The sequence below is a fragment of the Podarcis raffonei genome, chromosome 7, assembly GCF_027172205.1.
Source record: "Podarcis raffonei isolate rPodRaf1 chromosome 7, rPodRaf1.pri, whole genome shotgun sequence".
NCBI classification, from domain to species: domain Eukaryota; kingdom Metazoa; phylum Chordata; class Lepidosauria; order Squamata; family Lacertidae; genus Podarcis; species Podarcis raffonei.
Window position 1 is genome coordinate 36,316,055 of NC_070608.1, and position 23,641 is coordinate 36,339,695.

At 42.0% G+C, this 23,641-nt stretch overlaps 1 protein-coding gene across 1 annotated transcript in view; it reads right to left on the bottom strand.

Moving 5' to 3' along the window:
* CLVS1 (clavesin 1) overlaps positions 1–16,770 on the bottom strand; it is a 63,494-nt gene extending 46,724 nt beyond the window's left edge. Inside the window, exons 1-2 of the mRNA XM_053396056.1 lie at positions 16,493–16,770; positions 7,766–8,393 (exon numbers count right to left, since the gene is read on the bottom strand). Of these exons, the coding sequence (XP_053252031.1) occupies positions 7,766–8,154 (389 nt within the window). The 5' untranslated portion in view covers positions 8,155–8,393; positions 16,493–16,770. The remainder of the gene's footprint in view (positions 1–7,765; positions 8,394–16,492) is intronic.
* Between the last annotated feature and the right edge of the window lie 6,871 nt (positions 16,771–23,641).

Below are 23,641 nucleotides of genomic sequence, written 5' to 3' on the forward strand. Positions count from 1 at the left end.
ATCTTCACAAGACTTAATTTACAAAGACTGTAATTTGACTTCAAGATGCTCTTGATCAAATTGGAGGATAGTAATGGTACTATTTTTCCCTGTTCCTGACCTGTCAATACCATTCTGTTGAAATTTTAAAATGACACTTGGGGATTTGATTGCTACTGAATTTAGTACCTGCTAATTTCACATCAAAGCAGAGGTTAAAAATTTCAGAGCAACCACGATATCAACTAGTTTTCACCACTTCAAGAAATTGCAACTTCTCTGAGATACTGTTAAGGTGGAGGGGCAAATTTCAAGCCTAGGGTATCATTGGGAAATGAATTGAAGACAAAATTGACAATATGATAATACAAACCTATGGGCTACATTGGGAATACTACATACAGCTCTGGTTGCCACATCTCAAAAGGGAAAGGTGCAGGAATTATCAGAATTATCAACTGGCAGTGGCAATTCCTGATGAGGAAAAGTTGCAGTATTGTGTTACCTGGCTTCACAATGTGAAGGGAGGCAGATAAGGGTGATGATGTCAGAGCAGCGGCTGCAGTGGCATAGCCAATCTACTACCCACCCTGAAATCCCTACTGCTTCACCTCTCTCCATCTTGGTTCATGGAAGTGAGCACTGCATTAGGAAACCAGGTAAGCAATGCCAACGTGCCCCACCCCTCCCCACTGGCTGCTACTGGGCTGTGTACTCTCTCCAGTATTGGAGATCCCCAGTTGCTGGGGAACAATGCTGGGAGATGACTACTGCATTGTGGGTTTCCCATGGACTGGTCACTGTAGGAAACAGGACACTGGACTAGATAGGCCTTTGGTCTACTCCATCAGGGCTCTATTTACATTTTCATACAGTGGTTCCCAACTTTGTTTAACCATGGACGATTTAAACATTGCTGATGGTTTTTGTAGATCCTGCTGTAGCAATCGCAATATGTGTGCTATATGCTGTAGGCTTTCCAACTGTATTTCCCCCTCACACACCCCTTTCCTTTCTTTTTCATTATTACAGTTAACCTTGCTTATAATTCAAACAGTACTACAATATAAGAAACAAAGGAAGCAATAAAAACACTATCATTTCCCAAACCAGCAGCAGGAATGCAATGCTTACACATTTCTGTTTACTGTGCATCCATTGCATTCCTGCTGCTGGTTTGGGAAGCAGCGTATACAAGATGTTAGCAAAATCCACATCTACCCTGTCATTTCTTATGAATTACTGAGTTTTGATGCATTTCCCCCCAAAGCAGCTTTGATCCGAATTGAGGGGGAAAACAATCTAGCTCTGTTCGAAGGTGGCGATCTATACACAGCCATGGGGAGCTGAACTCCTAGGGGCTGAGACCTTTTAGGGGCCCCAATATTTTGGAAGGAATGGGCCACCCCCTGCAATGTTCAAAGCAGGCAGAGGAGGCCAAGCGCAGAGCCAAGTACAGTGTGGCTTCTTGCCATGGAGAGGAAGGAGCAGGGAAGCAGCCCCCAGCCAGTGGCGGCGACAGGAGAAGTAGCAGTCACCGGCCATTGAAGCTGCGCTGCTCAACTCCCTGGCTCCTCCTGATGTCCTGACATCATACGCATGACTTCGGGATGTCACTGTTAGGAGCTCATCCTACACTCAAGCTCATCCTACACTGGCAGAGACACATGCCCAACTGGTATGTTCTCTCCCTCCTAGTTGATTGTTCAGGAGCTTCTTTCTTCTGCCCGAACATCACAGCGACCGATGCCAACAGACACTGGCACACTTAGGGATCCGCAGAGTCTTTGCAGCTTGCATAACAGACCTCAGCAACTCAACTCAGCATTTTGGCTAATCTACTTTATTTACATATAAACACACACGGAGCACTGCAACATGGCTCCCTCTCTCTCTAGCATCAGACAGCAAAGAGAAAAAGAACAAAGGACAATAGTCCCACTTTACGGAACACAGTAACACAAACATCCTGTCTCCGTCACTTCCCACTCTGTGGAGTCAAAACATTTACTGTCATGTGATAGACAAAAATCCCATGACTGCAATCATGGAGCAGGAATTCTAACAGTCACACGGATGTCAGCCACCCCTTTCTCCCTTAGAAGTTGGTGCCTCTGACACAGCCGCTATCTCTCATCCTAACCAACCCCACAGAGGCGTTGTGAGTATCCCTGGAAGGGCTTCTCATATCCTGCCCAGAGCAACTTGGATGAAGAGTGGGATAAAATGGAATTGTTGGGAGCTGCTGGGGCTCCAAGCAGGGCAGCTCCCTCATGCGGTGAGCCACTGAACTGCAAGATGGAAGTTGCAACATCTGCCTAAGCAGTGAAGTACTCTTGGGCCCCAGATTGACTTCACCCACCCATGCCAGTCACTGGATCCTTCTGGACAGGAAGGAACACATGTGAGGATTCCCTGCTCCATTTGAGACTCGTTTGAGCAACATGATCTGCTTGAATTTTGGTGTGCTCTAAAATTGGGCTGAAGTATTCAGAGAACAAGGAGCGAGTAAGGAAGGACTGTGAGCTGATGATTCCAAGAAAGGAGTGGGGTATACAATTGCTCTCTATATCTAATTGACCTGCTGCTTAGTAAAAGTGCATATGCAATTTGTCTCTACTAATACTTGCATACTGGTAAATAAACCAAATATTACAAATGTGCTGTGAGTCTCCAGTGTCTCCTCTCCTTAAGAAAGCCAAAACTCAGGTAGTGCTTCCCCTAAAACTTCTCACGGCTCTGGAAGGTGGGAGCATGTGAAAATGCAATAGCTTTAAATACGAACCAGACATATTAAGCTAATGTTTTCTCATTTCAGTTATCCTGTCATGTGTGATGTCTTCTGTTATTGCTCTCCTAGGATGTAAACAGAAGCCATCTAAACCAACTTCTGATAGCCACAAATGTCTTTAATAATTTATTCTTTGCGGTTAAACACCTCATGTTATTTATAGCTTAAACCAAGCACTGGGTTTGTACCGCAAAAGAAACAAAGCAGACTGCTGATTGATCTGAACGGTAATGAACCAAGTTCATTTAGTTACACAGCCAGAGTTCTCCAGATTGCAGCTTTGACTTGAAGTCTGAAGGAGGCAGAGAAGTGCAGAGGAAAGGATGCAAGACAGGCTGCAAAACTGAACAAACGGGAAAAACTGTTGTAGAAAGTGTTTTTTCCTTCATCTTGGGAATTGTTCTCTTAATCAGGTATTCTTTGTGCAAATATCACTGTTCATGTTCATGCAAAAGGGCAATCATTTATTTATTTTTAACCTTTGGCGCAATATTGAATTTTTCAGGGCTTTCAAGCAGAGTAGAACCTTGATTCTCCAAAACTGTCCCAGGTGTGTTTTTTTTAACATTTGATCTTTCACACTTTTAGCCTAGGTTTATCCATTTCCAGGAATAGTTTGGATTCAAATCATGCTGCAAACTGACTTCAGAGAGGATCTCTGTAAAAAAAACATTTTGAACCAAATTGACTCACAGGTGGAGGAAGTAAATCAGTTTCTAGTCCAAATGTCAGTTCCCCATATATACTGATACACAGCTATCATGACTGGTAGCAATTGATAGCCTTGTCCTACAATAATTTGCTTAATCCTCTTTTAAAGACACCACAATTGGTTGCTCTCACTGCCTCTTGCAGGAGCAAGTTCCATAATTCCATAGGTCACAGTCTTCTTCACTGTACTGAGATGATGCAACTTTTATGTCTCCTTCCCTTTCACCGATGTGTAAGTGGCCTCCATAGAAGTATGAAAGCAGGGTTGGTAGGATACACTTTGTGTTTGAAAATGAATAATAGAAATAGGCTGGCCTACATAGAAAACACCATTTCCTATCTCATTTCAACAATCTAGGGCAATCTCAAACCACTTTTTCTTTCCCTTATACAATTTCAGCATGTGTAAAGAATTAGTTATGTCATCATGATTAAATTGATTTGAGATTGCAGCAGAGAGCTAGAAATGCTTAGCATCAAAATGTGGACTCAAAATCCAGAGGTTTGTTCAGAGCTTTTCTATTAAATTAGAAATTGTTCCCTCTGTTACACTGAGTTGCATTTTATTGACCACATCCTAAATATTTCTGATTTGCTTTTGTAACTTGAAAAAAAATCTACAGTAAAGCCATCCATCAATAGGAGCAGCAAAATATCAGTTGCCTAAAAACCTGACAAAATAGATTTGGCTTGCAGAGGTTCCTAAATATAAGCCAAGATAGGCTAAACCAGATTTCTTTAGGTGAATGGGGCCACAACTAAACAGTCCCTGCCTTGAATCTTAGCAATAACAGCAAGTCAAGGAACAATCAAAGATAGCTGTTCAGAACTGGAAGAAAGACTGTCCCAAGCCAAGAGCTGTGGCCTTGGTAACAGTAAAACTACCATTTGTTTCAATACAGATGGCATATGGGAAGGATACATTTGGTCAAAGTATTATCCATAAACCCAGCTTTTTCTGTCATTCATTGGCCCATTTCTCAGGAACACGAATATGAGCCCATTTTACAGTATGTTTCCACTGAAGTCACTACACTACATCAGTCGAAAGATGTAGAATTGTTCACAAGCAGCACACCACTGACTTCCCCAAATGCTTGCTTGGGTTGCTTGTGTAATCATTCGGTTAATTAATTAAATGTATTTATAACCTGCCTTTCTCCAAAGTTGGGACTCAGCTGTTGCCATACTATATTCAATCCAAAAGGTTGTTTGCAGCTTTTCTCATGCATTTCTCCTGGTGCACAGTATTTAGGGGGGTGAATTTAAACCTAATACAATGGTACCTTGGTTCTTGAACGTAATCCATTCTGGAAGTCTGTCCAACTGCCAAAACAACTGCCAAAAACCAAGGCACAGCTACCAACTGGCACAGGCGCCCCAGAAACAATAGCCGACAGCCACACCGGACGTTCGATTTCCAAAAAAAGTTCGAAACACGTACTTCTGGGTTTTTGGTGTTCAGGAGCCAAAATGTTTGAATACGAAGGCATTAAAGAAGCAAGGTTTCACTGTATAGTAAAAGTTTGGGGACATCTGCTCTAGGGGAGGAATTCAATGCCATGCTCTTCTGCTCATTCTGTCAGAGCAAGCATTTCAGCTTGTTGGAAAAAACAATCCCCCTTATCCTCCACCCACATGCTATTTGATGTGTTATCCTGACCCTCCAGAGTGGATTTGGGAGAGGCGGGGGAAGGGGGTACGCATTATGCTTGTGGGAGTCCTTGCACTGACTTCCACTAGTGTGCCAGATTTGTTGAATTGGGGTTCAATTTTTTAAAAAAATGGAATTCTTATTGAATCCATTTAAAACTGCAATGTAAGTGGTCAGATGACAGCTCATTTAAATTTGTAGCTCTCACACAGGGAGAAAGTCTATAAAATGATTTTTGGATCTTTGCAGGCCATATGATTCATAAGCTTATGAACTTGGTGCAAATGACACTAAGAATGAACTCCTTCCATTCATTTAAAATTGGAACTTTTGTCATCATAAGATAGGAATGGAAGAATAGTCTATTCCAAGACATGACTGACCCCTCTTGACCTGTATGAAGGAAGAACCTTGAATGAATGTTCATGATCTGAAAGTCACCATAGGGTAAGAACAAAAAAATAGTTATATAGCATTTATTTTTACCGATAAAATAAAATAGAAACTTGTCCTATGAGCATTCCCTTAGAGGTATTTTCAGTAGTGCTCAGCAATTTCCTTATCCTGGTACTTGTCAGTTAAGAAGTGATACACTGATTTTCTAATACTTACAAAATGCAGGGCTCAGGTACATGCCAAGTTTTTGTTTTTGTTGTTTAAGAGTTTTCTGGTTGAAATCCACAAAACAGTTACCTGGGAATAAGTCTCATTGAACTCAGCAAGGCTTACTTCTGAATAGACATGTGTAGAATTATGAATTAGCTTTCTTTCCTCCCCATTCTGAACACAGAACTTCCCTCTTCAGAATACTTCAAGAGCATCTACAACACATGAGCAACCATTTTAGAAAACTGAATTTCCTTGTTGAATACAGGTGGCCTTTCCAGTCATTGTCGGACTCCAACTCTCATCAGCCCCATCTGGAGGACCACAGGTTCTGCATTAAAGAACAAGGCTTGGCTCACTTGCCTGAACCAAGCAATGCACTCTGTTGGAATTTGCCAGGATGCTGTTTAGCAGTTTGCTCCTGAATTCCCTTGTACTAGATTATGTGGGGAAACATTACAGAGGATTATTTACAGGTTCATCAGGGTTCAATCCTGACCCCACTTGCATGAAAGTAAGCCCCACTGAACTCAATGGGACTTACTTTTCAGTATACATTATTAGGATTGTGCTTTTGGCTTCTGAGATCTTTTAGTCTTTCCCTCTCTCCTAGTTTAGTGAGATATTTCTTTGTCACAGCTGTCTGGTAGGGGGAAGCATAAGGAGCCATCTGTCTGTCTATGCCATTGAGGACTGTACAAAAGCAGGACAGAAGCATCTGTTTTAAGGGACCAACAACAACTGTCACAACTTGGGCCAAAGGCCCCTACAGACAGGGAAAGACAAGAGATTATAAGCATATTGCATGCTCCCTTAAACTGCTTTCTCCATATGCTTCTGCCACTGGCCTGTTAGAACTACCTGTGATTCATAAAGCAGGACAGGGACAGGTTTAATTTGGATTGAATCAAGTGCATTATCTCATATCTCCTACATTATCCACCTGCACCCCTTCACATGTCATTGCACCAGTCTATTGTTCAGCTTAAACCTCTCTTTTCTAACCCACAAGAAATTAATATGATGAACTGAAAAATGTAATTGTTTGAAGTGTAATTGGTCTGAACTAATGACTTCAATCTGTCATATGTAACTTCTGTGCTGATGCCGCTGACAACAGTCTTGGCAGCCCTGCATTTAATAGCATATTGCAGAAATAAAAGATGGTCAATGAGGGTTTGCAAAGCTCTTTTACCACTAACATGCCGGAAGCTGGAAAGGAATGGCAATTATTTCTTGGCAGTGCCTTGTAACTTCATTTTACCAGCCATTTACTGGCCTGTATTAAACGCCAAAGATTATCGCAGAAATGTATGGGAACATTTAAAAATATCCTTCTATTTTGACAGAAGGATGTGCTGGCAATCACACTTCCCAAATTAGAACATCTTGGCAAGCATGTGAGTTTGTCTTGATCAATATCTTTTAAAAGAATTTACACTGATTTTTGTAATCTCACATAGCAGTAATGCTCTGCCCTTTAAATCTGAGTCTCTGTACACTTGCAGTTAAGTGTCTGACATTTACAACTCTTGGGTTAATAAAGCAGAATTTATGGGCACCAGCTGGTATGGAAAGATTGGTTGTGAGCAAAGAAGCATTCATCCCCCTTGATTCTTTAGATTATTCAGTTTAAAAGTCTCCGCTTTTGTGATCACATTGCATTTACCAGCATTATGGCATTAAAAACAACAACACACACACGCTCTTGTAACTGTGGCCACAGTTATCATATCACATATCAAGATATGGCCAACTGTGTAATATAATAGGCACTGAAGCACTTCCTGCAAATATTTTTGTTTGAAGCCTGCTGTATGTACGGGAAAATGGGAACTCCATATCTGAAGCAAAAAGGAAGGAAATTCTTAATGCACATCTTTGACTATCAGATTCATCAGATCAACTCAGGATTTGAAAACAATTCAAAATAATTATTTCCCCATGTGTGTTGCTATTAACAATCAGTTAATGGTTTGTGTATTATTATTTTTAAAAAAGATAAGTACACTATCTACATTTACCTACTCTGATCCCAGTTGGCTGCAAAAAGCAAAAGTATCTTCCTGCCGTAGTGATCACGGTTTTCCAGCACTCCTGGGAATCCATCAGTCAGAGCTCGTTTGATCCCAGGATCATCAGCCTTAAAATTTTTGAACATATCCAGGTTCAGCTGACGGTACTGGAAGTACTGAGCCAGTAATCTGAAGGCATCTGCTTGGTGAAACTTTCTGGCTCGGAGAAATCTCAGGATGAAGGCATCATCTGTACGTAAAAACCCAATGTCAGGCCTTGTGATGATCATGTCCCTGACCTGCTGGATGTCCTGGTGCAAAACATCTGGGTTTTCATTGAGTTCAAGGCGGGCTTTCTCTATCGTCTCTGGGCTGAGACCAGCATGTAAATGGGTCATCTTTGCAAAAGTCTCTTTTCCAAATCCTTAACTTCAGCAATTTCCTTAGAAGATATTCTGGTCCCATTCAACTAACAGTCTGTGGTGATCCATCCAAGTGCAATTTGTATTATATTTTGTAATATATTGAAGAATACAACGATGAGGAGTTTTCCATACCCATCCAAGGACTCTCAGATTCAGTTCATATCCTTAGATATCCATCCGTAGAAATGAATCACTCGTATCACCATCATTCTCTGAAAAATACATATATAACAACCACAGATTATATTTGTTTGTAAACAGACTGTACACATTTCCAAGCATGTGTATTTCCCCCTTTTTCTTTAAATTGCTACTGCAGATCTGATTAAAATTTAAAGACCCAAACAGTTTTAGAATGAGCTACTTAGTACAATGCTATCATTATATATCTTGCATACATAATATAGAAGCCTCATGAACACAGCTTGATGAATTTATAATTGAACCGAGCCTTTAGCAATGCTGAAATTGCGCTGATTTAACATTATATTACAATTCCTTACTTAATTAGAATACAAATAACAATGGCACTGAGAGCTCAGTCAATGTCTTCCCAGATAGAGTTATACCAGTTTCCCTTAAGGAAGGCCCCTTTTAGGCCAGCCTCAAGAAATGATGCCCCAAATAGTGGCTGTTCCTTACTTATTAGTTGGAGCTCCATTCCAGATGAGCCCACCATTTCCAAGTAGCCTCAGGGCAGCTTCACATATTAAAAAGGAGTTGCCACCAGTCAATGACATGGTAGTAGACTAGTGGTGCTTCTTTGTAACATATAAAGACATGTGCAGGGTGAACATGGATCAGATGCACGACCTGGGAACCTTTTCTAGGTCAAGAGCTATATTCCCTCAGGGCCAATTTTTCTCAGGCACATGCCAGTTGTGGGTGGGGCCAGAGGCAACAAGAGTCCAGTGTGGGCAGAGCAATAGATGTGAATCTTGCTATTATATATTAAGCTGCTTTTCAGTCATGAGAAAGCCAGAGGTTTTGAAACACATCTACACATCTCCTCATTCCCCTGCCCTTCATTCAGGCAAGCAAAAAAGCATGATTGTAGTTCAAGGATACAGTCCAGTGAGGCAAAAGCACTTCAGCAGGGCACAGAGAGAAGGGTGGCCTGGGAGAGTCTTGAGGGCCCTACCCCGATCTACAAATTGCACATGTCGTCTGTACAAATGTCACCAGCTGAATATGCAAGAGCCCTTGCACACCTAGCTTAACTTCTTTGCCCAATTACTGCTCCTAATTTTTTTAACCAACCACCCACTGCTGCACTGGTGCCTGCTGTGGCAAACATGCAAAATACAAAAAGCAGACCACCTTTTCTAGTCACACAGTGCGCATGCATGCCCCAACAATGGCTTCTCAGAGCATCAACCTGCAACAGGTCTACAGTTTGTATGCAGATGTGCACCTCTCTTTCATAACATACACATTCATTGCAGAAAGCAAAGGTATAACCTTACTAAAGATAACTACCATACCATTTGAAGCATCAGCCTTATAGGTTATTCCAGTTCCCTGTGCTGGCCTAGATACTAAAATTGATGGAGAGGTTTGGTTTGGTCAAGCCGAGAACTAGTTTTGTGCTGCATCCTTTACTGCATGGATGGAGGAGCATTTTTCAGCCTGATGGCAACCTTCTCTCAGGGACTGGGAGGACCAGAGGAAAAAGTGGGCAGAGGTATGGATCTGACTCTTCCTTTGTACAGAAGGCTACATTCCAGCCACAGAAAAATGTGCTTCTACAGATATGCTCCAGCACACATTTTATCCTCTGTCCAGGCAAGCAAGCGATTCAAGGGCACATGCCAGTCCGGAAATGCACTTGAGAAGGGCATGGGGCAGGACCAGTGAGTGGGGTGCCCTGGGGAAAGTGGATGGCCTGCAAGAAATCCTTTGGCTGGATAGAGAGGTGTGGAGGACCCCACTTGGCCACCAGGTGTGAGGTCTCACTCCCTGGTATAATGCATGGAACAGGAGACTGTCTTGCTCCAATGAGAGTGTTTTTGCCGTTTACAAACATGAGTTTGACCAAGCTGCGGGAGGCAGTGGAAGACAGGCATGCCTGGCATGTTCTGGTCCATGGGGTCATGAAGAGTCGGACACGACTAAACGACTAAACAACAAATAAAGTAATAGGAGAAGTGTCCTCCAGCACTGGAGACTGATGCTCTGAAATAAAGAGGGAACGATCCCCTCTCTGCTTCCCCTGCATGCTTCCACCCACAAGTCTGTTTAGGGGGTGGGACACATGAGGGGGAGGAGAGGGGAGAAACTCCATTGCACAAGTGGAAGTCCTTGTGCAGGACTTCTGCTGATGGGACTCACTAGTTGAATCTGGCCCAGTGGACTATGCACATGGTATATACTATTTCTGACAGTGCCAGCCTTCTTATGGGTGAATTGCAACTGGTGCATTGCTGAATGAGAGCCTTGGTGGGTTTTTCTTTAAGTCTCAAAGGAAGACTTCAGTAGAATTTATCTGCAGATCATGGCTGTTGAGGTTTACAGTTTCTGTGAAATATCCCACATTACATGTGCATACTGTGGTAACTAGACCACAATGAGTATTAGAAAGGGATTCTATTGTACACACTGGTGCATAATTCATTTTTATAAGCCTTCTTTCATTCTAACATCTGGCTTTAAAGCAATATGCAGGCAGCCAGAATAATCAATATTGCTTTGAACAGCAGGGCTGTTTCCTGGAAGCATTACCAGGTGTTAACTGCTATTGCTCCATTGAGATATTCTTACCTAGTGGCTGAAGACTTGCCTGCCATGGTGTTTTCATTTATAAAAATGCTTCCATGCCCAGTAGACCATTTCTCACACAACCTTCCCCAGTTAATCCTTTAATTCTATTTTCAAAAAGCTTGTTCGGTCCACTAAGGGGCACATTGCCAAGGCATGGAAGGATTTCCAGGGATAGCCCTCCAGATGTTTGTTTGTTTGTGGTTTGCTTGCTACCATCAGCCCCAAGCAGGATTGTCAGTGGTCAGGGATTATGGGAGTTGTCTGGAGGGTACCATCTGGAGGGTACCGCTTTAGGTGGAGCCTTCTAGGTAAAGGATGGTGTAGTTTCAGGGGGCATCTCCAGCTGCCCTGTAAACTGATGTACATTCATAGACTTGGAACAAACTCCAGAAGTCCTTCAGATGTTTGCACAAAAAGGAAAGTCTCTCCACTTCCCAGTCATCATAGAGCAGCCCACATAATCCAGATCAAAGTGCCCTAGAAATAATATTCCCAGGACAAATAACTCCAAGGTTGTAAACCTATTTATAGGTTGCTTCTAGGCTGTTGTGGGATGCCATTGGTTGTCCCCAGCACCCACACAATATCACTGTCATCAAAATGTATCCCCCCCCCCCCAGATTTAATCTGGACTTACCTTTTGCAGGGGAAAGCCAGGTAATTTTTTTAATTTTTTAATTTTTTTTAATTGCCAATGATTGCAGTATTAAACTGCTGTCTGGAAGCATCCACAGTTATCTGGGATTAATGTCACTGAACTCAATGGAACTTGCTTTTGAGTTTATATCCATAGGTTTGCACTATCAATGACTTAATAAAAAACAAAAATTATATTTTAAAAGTCTTTGATCCAGCATCATGCTTCTAATTTCAATTTATTTTGGAACTATTTATGAAGTGCAGACTGTCTTAGGATACTTGGAATATTGAAATAGTCTGGGCCTCTTTACCAGAGGCAGTGCAGGTTGTAATCACAGGCATAAGGTGATATTGGAGGATCATTTTTTAAAAAAACCAACCTATGTTTGGTTGGCCAAGAAACATCTTGGTGGCACCATCTTAAAATGTCTTCTGGACCATTGGTACTACTTTCCTCTCTTTGGATTATGATCCCCCATGTGCTGCTGCTTCCCTGCTGCCCTCCCCACCTGATCATTTTCATTCCTTCTCTGGTTTCCTCTGCCTTTGCAGACAGAGCTAACAGCACGACACAACGCTCATCCTTTTCTCTGTGGTGTGAGCAATGCATTGAATAATTTTAAACTTCTAGCTGTGGTGTGAGCAAGACATTGGGTGTTTTAAAAAACACACTCTAGTCTGCAATTCTACCTGGAATAATAAGTATAGTGGATTATATTATTTTTTTTTAAAAAAATAGCATAGACCATAGGTGGCCAATGTAATTCCTTCCCTTTGTTGTAGAGTACAACTCCAATCACCTCTGAGCATTGGTCATGTCAGGCATGACATGGGCTTACTGGGAAGGAGAGGGGGAGGGCTAGGTGGCAGGTAGGCTGGTGCAGTGCAGGTGCAGCAGCAAGAACAGAAGATTGACTCCACCACTGCATACATGCACACTTACAACATTTTCTTTGCATGCAGCATTTCCATAGTTAAAACCATGCTCAAGGCAGCTTACAACATGAACAAAACTGCACAATTAAAAATATAACAAAAGTCATAAATGGTAAATAAAACGCATCAAAAAGTACACAGCCAAACTGAGCAATGTCCACCCCATGCCACCCACCCCACTATCCCTCCCATCTCCCACCCAGTAAGCATAGAAATATGGCTGATGGGAGGCCAGGTGCATCGCACTGGCTGCCCCTAGGGCATCCTGGCTGGGGCTCATGGGAGCTGGAATCCAGCAATACCTGGAGGGATGGATTTCCCTGATATATATGGTGGTGGTGGTTCTTAATGGAAGGAGCATAGCCAAAGATGCAAGGGAAAAGCATTAAATGACTCTGGTTCTCAGCCCAGTATACTTGAAGGAGCATCTCCACCCCCATTGTTCTGCCCGGATGCTGAAGTCTAGCACCAAGGGCCTTCTGGCAGTTCCCCAACTGTGAGAAGCAAAGCTACAGGGAACCAGGCAGAGGGCCTTCTTGGTGGTGGCGCCCGCCCTGTGGAACTCCCTCCCATCAGATGTCAAGGAAATAAACAACTACCTGACATTTAGAAGACATCTGAAGGCAGCCCTGTTCAGGGAAGTTTTTAATGTGTGACATTTTAATGTATTTTAAATCTTTGTTGGGAGCCACCCAGAATGGCTGGGGAAACCCAGCCAGATCAGTAATTTTAGAGCAATAATATACTGTAATTTTCAACGGCGAACAACCATTCACACTACATAAAAGAGCAAGCAACAGAGAGAGAGAATGATCTTTTTACCCAAGTCAGAAACAAAATCTCAGGGCAGCTTCTTAGGAGATAATTTTGTAATGAGCTTCAATATTTAAATCCTAAAGATAAGATTGCTGCATAAGAGGTGAAATGCACACATATGTTTTATTTGGTGCTTACTGAAAGCTTAAAATTTAAAGTGCATGTGAGAAGGCAAGGTATGTCCTCACCTTTGCTTTAAAGGTTGCCAACCAAAAAGAACATACGTACATGCCCTGTACATGGGGTACAGCATGCATATCCATTTGTTAGGATACTGTGTCCCCATTTAGAATTTCTCATATGAGAAATGTGATGACCCATAACTATTGTAAGTTCAGGTGACTCCAATTAATATAATGAAATTTCATCACTGAGTAGTGCCAGCCAAGCACTTGCAAGTGTGGTTGTTCAACAGGACGTTGCCAAAAAGGAAGTGTGTGGGCACGAAGGAAAACCAGACGGTACTGTAGGATGACTCAGTATTACAGTATATAGTTCCAGCAGTGGGGGCATTATGTTAATAAATTACTTTTAAGCTCTTTTAATTTGAATTGTATGAAGTATGCAGGACAAAAAGCATCCATAATTACTTTGCAAAGGAATATGCACCACAATTATGTGTGTTATTGTCTGTGGTAAATGTTAAGAGACTACAAATACTACAAATACTAGAGAGAAAAGCCAGAAAATTCTAACACAAGCAGAGCAAAACACAAATTTTGCACCTGTTTCCATACTTAACTAGTGAATTAAAGGTAAAGGTACCCCTGCCCGTACGGGCCAGTCTTGACAGACTCTAGGGTTGTGCGCCCATTTCACTCAAGAGGCTGGGGGCCAGCGCTGTCCGGAGACACTTCCGGGTCACGTGGCCAGCGTGACCAAGCTGCTCTGGCAAGCCAGAGCCGCACACGGAACACCGTTTACCTTCCCGCTAGTAAGCGGTCCCTATTTATCTACTTGCACCCGGGGGTGCTTTCGAACTGCTAGGTTGGCAGGCGCTGGGACCGAGCAACGGGAGCGCACCCCGCCGCGGGGATTCGAACCACCGACCTTTCGATCGGCAAGCCCTAGGCGCTGAGGCTTTTACCCACAGCGCCACCCACGTCCCAAAGTAGTGAATTACTTAGTGGTAAATGTCTGAAACAAGCCATGATGCAAACATTTCTAACATTTACTGGTAAATCTCTAGGCCAACAATCAAAGATCATCGTCATGTCCATCCTTAACCTGCACATGTGGTATTTACCAAGGTACAACTCAAAATCTCTCAAATGAATTTTGCAATACAGCCATGTCTAACATTTACCAGTGAATTTCAAGAACTACCAAGCAAATGCTATGATTTCACCCTCAGTTCCTCAGTTGTCTCTTCTTTTCCATAGTATGCATGTGTCTTGTGAAAAATTAACAATTGCATACACAAAATAAAGACTTTGCAGTGGCTGACATGGCTAATATTTCAGTCTTTATTTACATGGAAGTAATGACTACTGATTTCAGGATAACTTACTTTCATTAAGTGCTTTAAAGAAAAAATTGTACTATGTTTCTTTGTGATGGGGATAGGGGATAAACTACTTATCAACAAAGCAAACAAACCTTTCTGTATTAAAGACATAACTTCAAATTACATTTGGAATTTTCCTGAATATGTATCATTGGGTGAACCACTGATCTGCAGGCCTAATTCTGCACTTTCTAGTTACTGAACACAATACTTAATTAGAGTACATAGATGAGCACTGCAAATAAGTGAAGGCTGGAGAGCAAAGACTCTTTGAAAAGTGAAAACAATGTTTTGTGATCACACATCCAACCATCATAATGCCTGTTTGAGAGTAGCAGAGAGCTTTATCATTCCTTTGAAAGCTCTGGTTCCTATAAATTATCTGTGTTTTTTAGAGCAGGGATGAGTCAACAAAACTGGGAGGATTATAAACAAAACTGTCTAAAATGACTAATTTCTTTCTTTTCTTTTTTAAAAAAACTTACTAAACTGTGACTTAGGCCTTTGCAAGCAAGTCAGCAAAAGATTTTCAAAATGATAAACAACCTACTACCAGCTGAAAGAGAAAAGTCATACCTTTGCTGTTTGGTGCATGACATCATGCTGTTATATAACGTCATTTTACTTGTTGGCACTGCACTAACTTTTAATGTACCAGACCAGAAAAATCTGTGTTATCATCTGATTAGACTATGAAAGCCCAGGAAATCTCTCTCTGATCTGCCCTTTCCTTCCAAATATAAACCAATCACTGTCTACTTATGAACAAAGAACAGCCATCTGTTAACTTTAATAATATTTTCTCTCCACCCCCCCCCAACCGCCCCCATTCCCAGTGATATATCGAGCCACTGGCAGAGGCCATTAGAAAATATTTCCAGCAGCAGAAATTGCTTGTGAAAACGCCAATGTAACACTTAGATGTGTTGGGAATGGGTGTGTATGTTAAAATCCTTCCATTTGCTTCGAAGATAGATAGATGATGGAAGCACTTCCTTACTTTCTGCAGTAAATGCTACGGAGAGGAATGGGTGGAAGTGATTCACTCTCCCTCCTCCCTGTCCCATATTAATAGGGATGCTTTCTCGCCGAGAAGGAAATTCTGTTGACCCTGTTTGATTTCCCCAGTACATCTTTCAGCTTCTGTTTTAATATGCCTGAAGGAACCAGACGACGATTTGCTTAGGAGCAAGCGGCATATCTGCAACTACCCCGGGGAGGCACCGCGCTATCCTACCCCTCGCAACTCTCTCAGGCTTTGCTTTCCCTTCTCTAAATGGGTAACCTTCACCTGAACTTCCCCTCCTCAACTTGTGCCTTCTCTGAGGTTTGGGGGTGGAAGGGCGGCCGATAAGGATTCTTCATTCCCTCCAGCCCTGTTTTTCAGTTGATCCCTTGAGAATTGCGGGATGCTCAGTTTAAGCAGAATTTTTTTTTTTTTGCGGAGGGGGGGGCGGGTTAAAAAGCAGAAAAGGGTAGCCGAAAGGCAGGGAAGAAAGATGGGTGGGGGGAAGGGACGTTAAGCGCAGATGGGTTGCAGGCGAGCGCTGTCCACGCAGGATAGTGCTGAAACGCCGCAGCCATGGTATTGCAACAAAAAAGAAGGGAGAAAACAGAAGCTACCGCAGACACAAGAAAGATCGTCCCAAATACCTTTAGAGAGCCGTAAGGAAAAACGAAGCCCCGCCTTGGGTGAGGTTGTTTGCAGGAACCCTTGCCTCCAAGATGGGTGGGTGAGAAGGTTTCTGAGTGTCCGCCTCAGCCTAGCATCTCTCTCCAAAGAACTGTGAATGAGTGAGCTCCGGCTCCACGGGGCGATGCATTTTTGGGTAGCATGCGCGCGTGTGCGCCTTCTCCACGCAGTGGCCTGCCGTCCCCCTGGGTCCTAAAGACCTTCTTCGTTCAACCCAGTATTGTAAGGAGAGAGCACAATGTGGGAACACTCACATAGACGCAGAGACCCCTTTTGTGACAGATGCTTCCACGAATGTTCTTCACGAAGCGTTGACTGCAGATTTCAGTATGTGACCAAATCAAAAACAGGCTCCCTAAGGGGGGGGGGGGCGGTAAGCCACCTGATGCATCGCCCGGGGCAGAGCTCCTGAAAAACCCACCATTTCCAGGTGTTTGTAGTTAAAGCGGTGGCTATGTGGGGGGAGTGGAAACGGCAATCGAAAACCCACCTTTGTTTTCCTGTGCTTTCATGCAAGAAACGGCACACACACCTCCTAAACCTTGAATGTAAAAAGAAAGGAAGGAAATAAAGAATGGCAGCCTGCAGAGGAACTGTAAGAGATGACTGCTACTCCGCAGCAGCAGCTTAAGATGTTGTCACTATTAAGCACTGTTGTTGGAACATAAAATCTTCATTGAACATCTTCCCTGTTTTCCGGTCAGCAGGGACTTAGAGGCCTTCTAGTTATAATTTCTGTGCACATATGAACTGGGGAGCTGCTGCCTGTTAAGTGTTTTCTGATCTGTGCTATGTACAGATGCAAATAGATGGAATCCTGAGGTTTTGAGACATACATGGAGCTTGCAAGCTACAAAGAGCCTTGGGTCTGCTTTTCATTGCTGGGGAGTAGTGCTGTGTCATCATTTTCTCTTCTTTGTGTGTGTGTGTGTTTTAATATTCTCCACCAGTTATTGAGAAAACAAATTGCATTTGGAAATTATTAAAGGAGAGAACATTTCAGCTAAATTCTCGTGCCCAGGGTGCAAGGGTTTTGTTGTGTTTGCCTTGCTTTCAAGGTAATCAAGGGGTCTTTGTGGGTGCCCTTTCCTTCATTCTACAAATAAGCCCAACAGTTAGTCGCAGCCTTGCCAGGTGCCTACACTTCAGCTAATACCCAGGAGAGAAGATCATGAGATAACTTCTGCCATAGAGCTTCTTCAGAACAGGAAGGATGGGCAATCAGGGAAGCTATGGGCTACTGGATGAACATTTACTCAAATAAAACACACACAATGCTTCCAGCCATTTCACAATACTAAAGTAAGCACAAAATCCCCCCCAAAACACTTTTTAAAAAACAAAAAACCTAAGGGTCCTGAGAATGAGATTTTTAAAAAGGAAGCTTATTTCATGGGGAAAGATAATGACTGAAAAACTGGAGGATACATTTCAGGACAGCACTGTTTGGAAATCTAGACTAGGGCTCACTTGCAGTTAGGGATGTGCCCCCAGAACCTGTATCCAGTGCTAGATCTCAACTCATTAATGTGGAATAATAACCACAGAAGAAAGCAGGTTTCATGAATGTCATGAGGTTCCATTACTATGAGTAACCACAGCATTCCTAAATATCTGGGGTGGAGAATCTATAAGTTAGTGTTATTGGACTCCCACCTTCCGTCATCCCTGATCATTGGCCATGCTGACTGGGGATGTTGAGTCCAACATCTTGACACCCACAGGTTTCCCCATTGCTGCTCTATGACCTAATGTGTGAAACTGAGTGAATTTGAGCCTCGGTGACATCAGTCCTTTTAGAAACAGACAATATATGTACATATATATCAAGCATCAGAAGGCCTTTGATTTAACCACAGCACCTGAGCAAAATGCAGTGGTGGCTTCTTTTACCAATACATACTATTGAGAGCCAAAATATATTAGGCCTTGCCAAGCAGGAAACCAAGGCAGCATCTGCATTCTTTTTTTCTTTTCAATACAAGAATCTGAATAAGAGCTGGGAAACGTATGTTTTCCCAAAATGATTCCTTTCCATAGATTATAAAAACTGATATTAACTCTGTTCAGCCATTGTCTTGTAGATTGTACAACACAGACAAAACATCTGTACCAGTCCTCAATACTCTGGGCTCAATATTTTACTTTTTTTACAAAATGTATATACTACTTGATTATAATAAAATCTCTAGGCAGTTTGCAATAAATATTACAATTATCAATAAAAATATTTTTAAACAATTTAAAACATCTACGATGACACTTTGCATGACTGACCACACCTATGGAAGAGTTTATTTGTCCATTTCTGTCCCTAATCTCCAATAATGCAAGGAGTGTTACAATACTTGAAACAATAAACAACAATAACAGCAAGTCTCACATGACACAACTATCCTTTCCTTTTCCACCCTCCCATATACTCCTTCCATTGATCCATATTATCCTTGTTATATATGAAGATATGAGTGGCCTTCATAAGTATACACCATGTGTATATACTGAAGTATTCCATTTACAGAAATAAATTTTTAAAATTTCCAAATCCTGAACAACTCTTAACTACTCCAAGTAACCCAGGCCTACACAACCATCTTGAACAGACTCATCCTGATCTGAAATATAAATTGATATAATTTAATATATAAATTAAAAGTCAATGTAATGTTTATTTCTTATTACGTATCATTTCATTGGGCAGCTTCATATCCACTGATGTCATGTGAAAGAAAGTATATTTGACTTTAACTTACAATGGTAACTATACTACTAATTTTATTGATTTTCTTAATACTGACGATATATGTCAAATTCTGCTCTTGTGGCTTTTTCACAGCATGGATGAGGCACTAGAAACTCACAATGTCTTTAAAATATCCACTTGGCAGACACCACCCTATTCATGAGCATACACAGAAGATACAAAGCAGCAACTCAGAAACTTGCAAAAAGTTAGTATTACACCCTATATGATACACACCACTATATCATACACCCCTTTAGATCAGGGAAAGGGTACCTCTAGCTCACAGGTTGAATGCAGTCCCAAGACTTCTCCAAATAGCCTACCTCCCTCTATCCAGGCTACACCCTCACCAACTCCTCTCTGTGGTCTCCCTGAATGCCCTGTGATCAGCCTGGTGAAGCACGGTATCCAGCATTGTACTGTGAAACCAAAAGATACTCCCAATCTTTCTTTTCCTTTACTGAAGTGATGCTAGGGCAGTTTTAAAAGGAGATCTGCAACAGAGTTAAGTATGTGCGTGCAGAGGGGAAACTACAGCAATAAATACCAATCTACTATCCTCCTGTATCTTTCAATGTTTGTTCACAAATGATGAGCAGTGAGAATCTGAAACTAATGACTGCATGCTATTAATTAACTAGAGAATTCTTCTTCCCTAATGTACAGTTGTCACTTGGAATAATTTCCTTTCCAATTAACTCCTTTGAAGGGTTAGATTTAAAAGGACACTCACAAGTGTTTAGGAATCAATAACCGATTCTTCTTCAAAGAAGTAAGACTTTCATCCACCTTTTACAGTTCCAAATCCCTACCTGGTTTTCATTATTGAAAAAAATAGTCTTTCGTATAATGGGAAAAATACATGTTAATGTCAGGATGCACTGATTAAATTTAAAAGCAGAGGACCTTATTCTTCCATTTTTACTCAAGATGAAGCAGGCTGGACAATAGCAAATGTGCAGTTGGTGAAAGTCACACTGCAGAGCCAACCAAACACAAGTGAGAGCACATAATTGTGGCAGTGAGGGTGTCAAAGAAGGCAAACTTCTCTGCTTCCATTGCATCACCAAGTAACCATCTAACCATCCAACATTTTTGTTTTGTCTGGGGAATGTAGTTTGGGTCTCTTCAGAAGCCCTGCATGAAATTTTGAATGCGCTTTATTTTGAAATTTATTTTGAAATTCTGAATGCACTTTAAAGGAATAGTCACTCATCTACACAGCTGACATTAGGCCACATCCACATTCACTGCAGCCTTCGGTGAGGTATCCAGCACAATGTCTGCTACAAAATGGTGGCATCAGTTTCTGCTAGTGTGGCCCAATGGTGTGGACAAGGTATTTGTGATGATGTGGCCAACAATATGTTTCCTTGCTCTTCTTGCTTTATTATTGTTATCATTATTATTGTTTAAATTTGTATAGCGTCCTTCATCCAAAGATCACAAGGCAGTTCACAACATAAAAATACAACATGACCACACAAAATGCATAATAAAAGGAAGAACAAAAGCAAAACAATACACATACAACCACATTTAAAAGGACATAGAATGTTAATCAGTCAAAGGCCTGGTTAAAGAAAAATGTTTTCACCTGGTATCTAAAGATATGCAATGAAGGCACCAGGTGAGCCTCCCTCACAAATGGGGAGCCAGTGCAGAAAAGGCCCATTCTCATGTTGCCGCCCTTCCAGACCTCTCATGAAGGCAGCACACAAAGAAGGGCTTCAGTTGATGATTGCAGGGTCCAGGTCAGTTCATATGGGAAGAGGCCATACTTGAGGTATTGCGGCCATTTACGGGTGATAAGGGATGCCTGGCAGATCCAGGGTATGGTCAATGCATCCTTGCAGGTGAGACTGGTCCTGGCCATCTTGAAAGAGGCAGTGATCCAATCACTCATGGAAAAACCCACCTTGACCCACTGGTTTGTGACAACTACCATCTGGTTGCAAATACCCTCTTTGGGGGGAAAGGAGATCAAGACTATTTCATCATGAAATTCCTCACAGTAGAAATGAAAGTGTCTCAGAAGAACTGTACCTACCAGAGTGGTATATTTGTATGGTGGTGTGTCTAGCTCAACCCCAAGAGGAACATGATCACTTTTCAGAGCCAATGCATTTCCCCAACATCCCACCCACATTTTGAATTTCAATAGTTGCAAGAAAGCTGTACCATGTCTTTCTGAATGCATACACCTGCTTTTCATCAAAAATAATATTCACAAATAACCAGCTGGTTGTGGATTTGTTGCAGGGCAGAGATTCTTAGGGGATGTTTCCTAGAATTTGTAAAATTCATGAAGCTTTGGCTGGAAACATCATAACTGCATGATGCTCACTCCAGAAAGATCTTGTGTGTACATGCAATGTAACTTCAATTTCTGTGAATGCCCTTGAGGATACTAAATAATTTTGCCTATTTGAGGAACTGCATTAGACAAGGAATTATGTCACTGAAATAAGCAGATGGAGGACATGATCCTATTTGAGAAAGCTGTAGTTTGTGTAATTGAGGTTGTACAGCCTGTTTGCTGTACTCCAGCACCAGTTTTTAACATGTGAATCATAGAAAATCAATACAGCTCTACTGATTTAGCCCTCCCAAGGACTGATTTATTTTGCTTGCCCTCCTCTGGGGAGAAATAAAGTCACCACTACAGCAGCTCATACGATAGGAGCTGAAGGGGACAGCAAACTATTCAAACTAATTATTTTCATTCTTCAAGTATACAAATTAGAAGCAAAGCATATAAGACATTAAGAGCAGCACTGTGTTCATGAAGCTGAATGGCTTTCAAGAACCCCCTTGTGTTCCTCCTATACAGTATAGGAGATATAAAACCTGGTCGCCTGCACAAGTACATCTCATTGATTTTGATTGTATTAACTTCCAGGCAAGTGCACTTAGGATCATGGCCTCAGGGGCCAACAAAATGGCAAGGGTCGCTTTATGCTCCCCCCAATGTAGAAGGGACATTTCCACATTTGACAAGCCTGGCAAGTCCCTCTAGAGCTCAGGCTACAGCCATTCCTGATTCAGGCGCATGCTGATTCAGCCATTAAAATGGGCATTCATCTTCCTTGCGGCAGACATAATGCTGCACAGTGGCTTTAACTAAATTGCCAAAAAGAAACTGACTTAAATCATCTGGACTCCTGACTTGCAGCACTGCCAAGCCACACACTAGTAGATCCCAAGCCATATGGGCTGCGGGTGGAGGGGGGATTATTCAGCGGCACAATGGGCTTTATATCATTTGTAAAACAACAGACATCACCGCCCACCCCCATTATAGATAAGCAAACAGGGAACTAAGGGAGACTAGGGAGCTGTCAAAACAGATCTAAAAGCATTATGAGTCTGCAGGAAAATATCTGACTGCTTAGTTCAACTCCATATGTGAAATTTTCCTTTAAATCCTGCGTCTTTTGCTTCCTTGGCCCACAGTCCTTGAACCTCAAAACTCAGTTCCCATCCACTCATATCCAGGGAGCAAAACAAAGCCCTTTTAACCACACCATCCAAACTGGCTTCTCCCACTGGTTCCTCTGACCATTGGCCATGGTGGCTGGGGCTGATGGGAGGTGGAGTCCAACAGCAGCTGTAGGGCGCCATGTTGGCTACCCCTGATCATCTGTCCTGTAACACAAGCAAATGATACAAGCACAGCCTGACACTTTGATGTGGAAATGCACCTTATTGACTCAAAAACACCAGCACTTTGATCAGAATTTACTCGTTAATTTGCTTTATGGATCAGGTTGCTTCCCTTTATGCATAAACTAGAACAAAATAAGGGAAAATCCAATAACAGCATATTTCCCAAAAACCTCTAATTATATGCTTAGATGCTTCTAACGTATTATTTACCAAGCTCGCTATTGTTGGCTTGTTCCTGTGGGCTGTGATTTCCCCTCCGGATTACCTTGCCACCTGTCTGACTAGCTGTTGGCATAAGAGACCGCAGTCATTGAAAGGTATTGGGTGTCGGTGAGTTTTAATTCATTCTTTAGAAAATTCATCAGGAAAGATTTGCTTTTATTCACAAATGCCAATTAATTGGGGTTGGGGTGAACAAACAGATCCAGTGATGACAGATCTTGAAAGCTGGAATAGGCAACATGTTTTGCATAGAATGTGCATTTCTGCAGCGCATTGCCACAATGCTGAGTGTTCATGCTATAGATGGACGGAAGTTCTACAGCAGAACTTTCATTCCCAGCAGTTAGGAAGGAGGCTGGCAATACATGGTATTAGTACACAGCCGTAGAACAATGCTAGGAAGATCAACTAGAAGTATATATACAGGTATATCTTAATATCACTTCTGATGTTACCGGCTTACAATAAAATC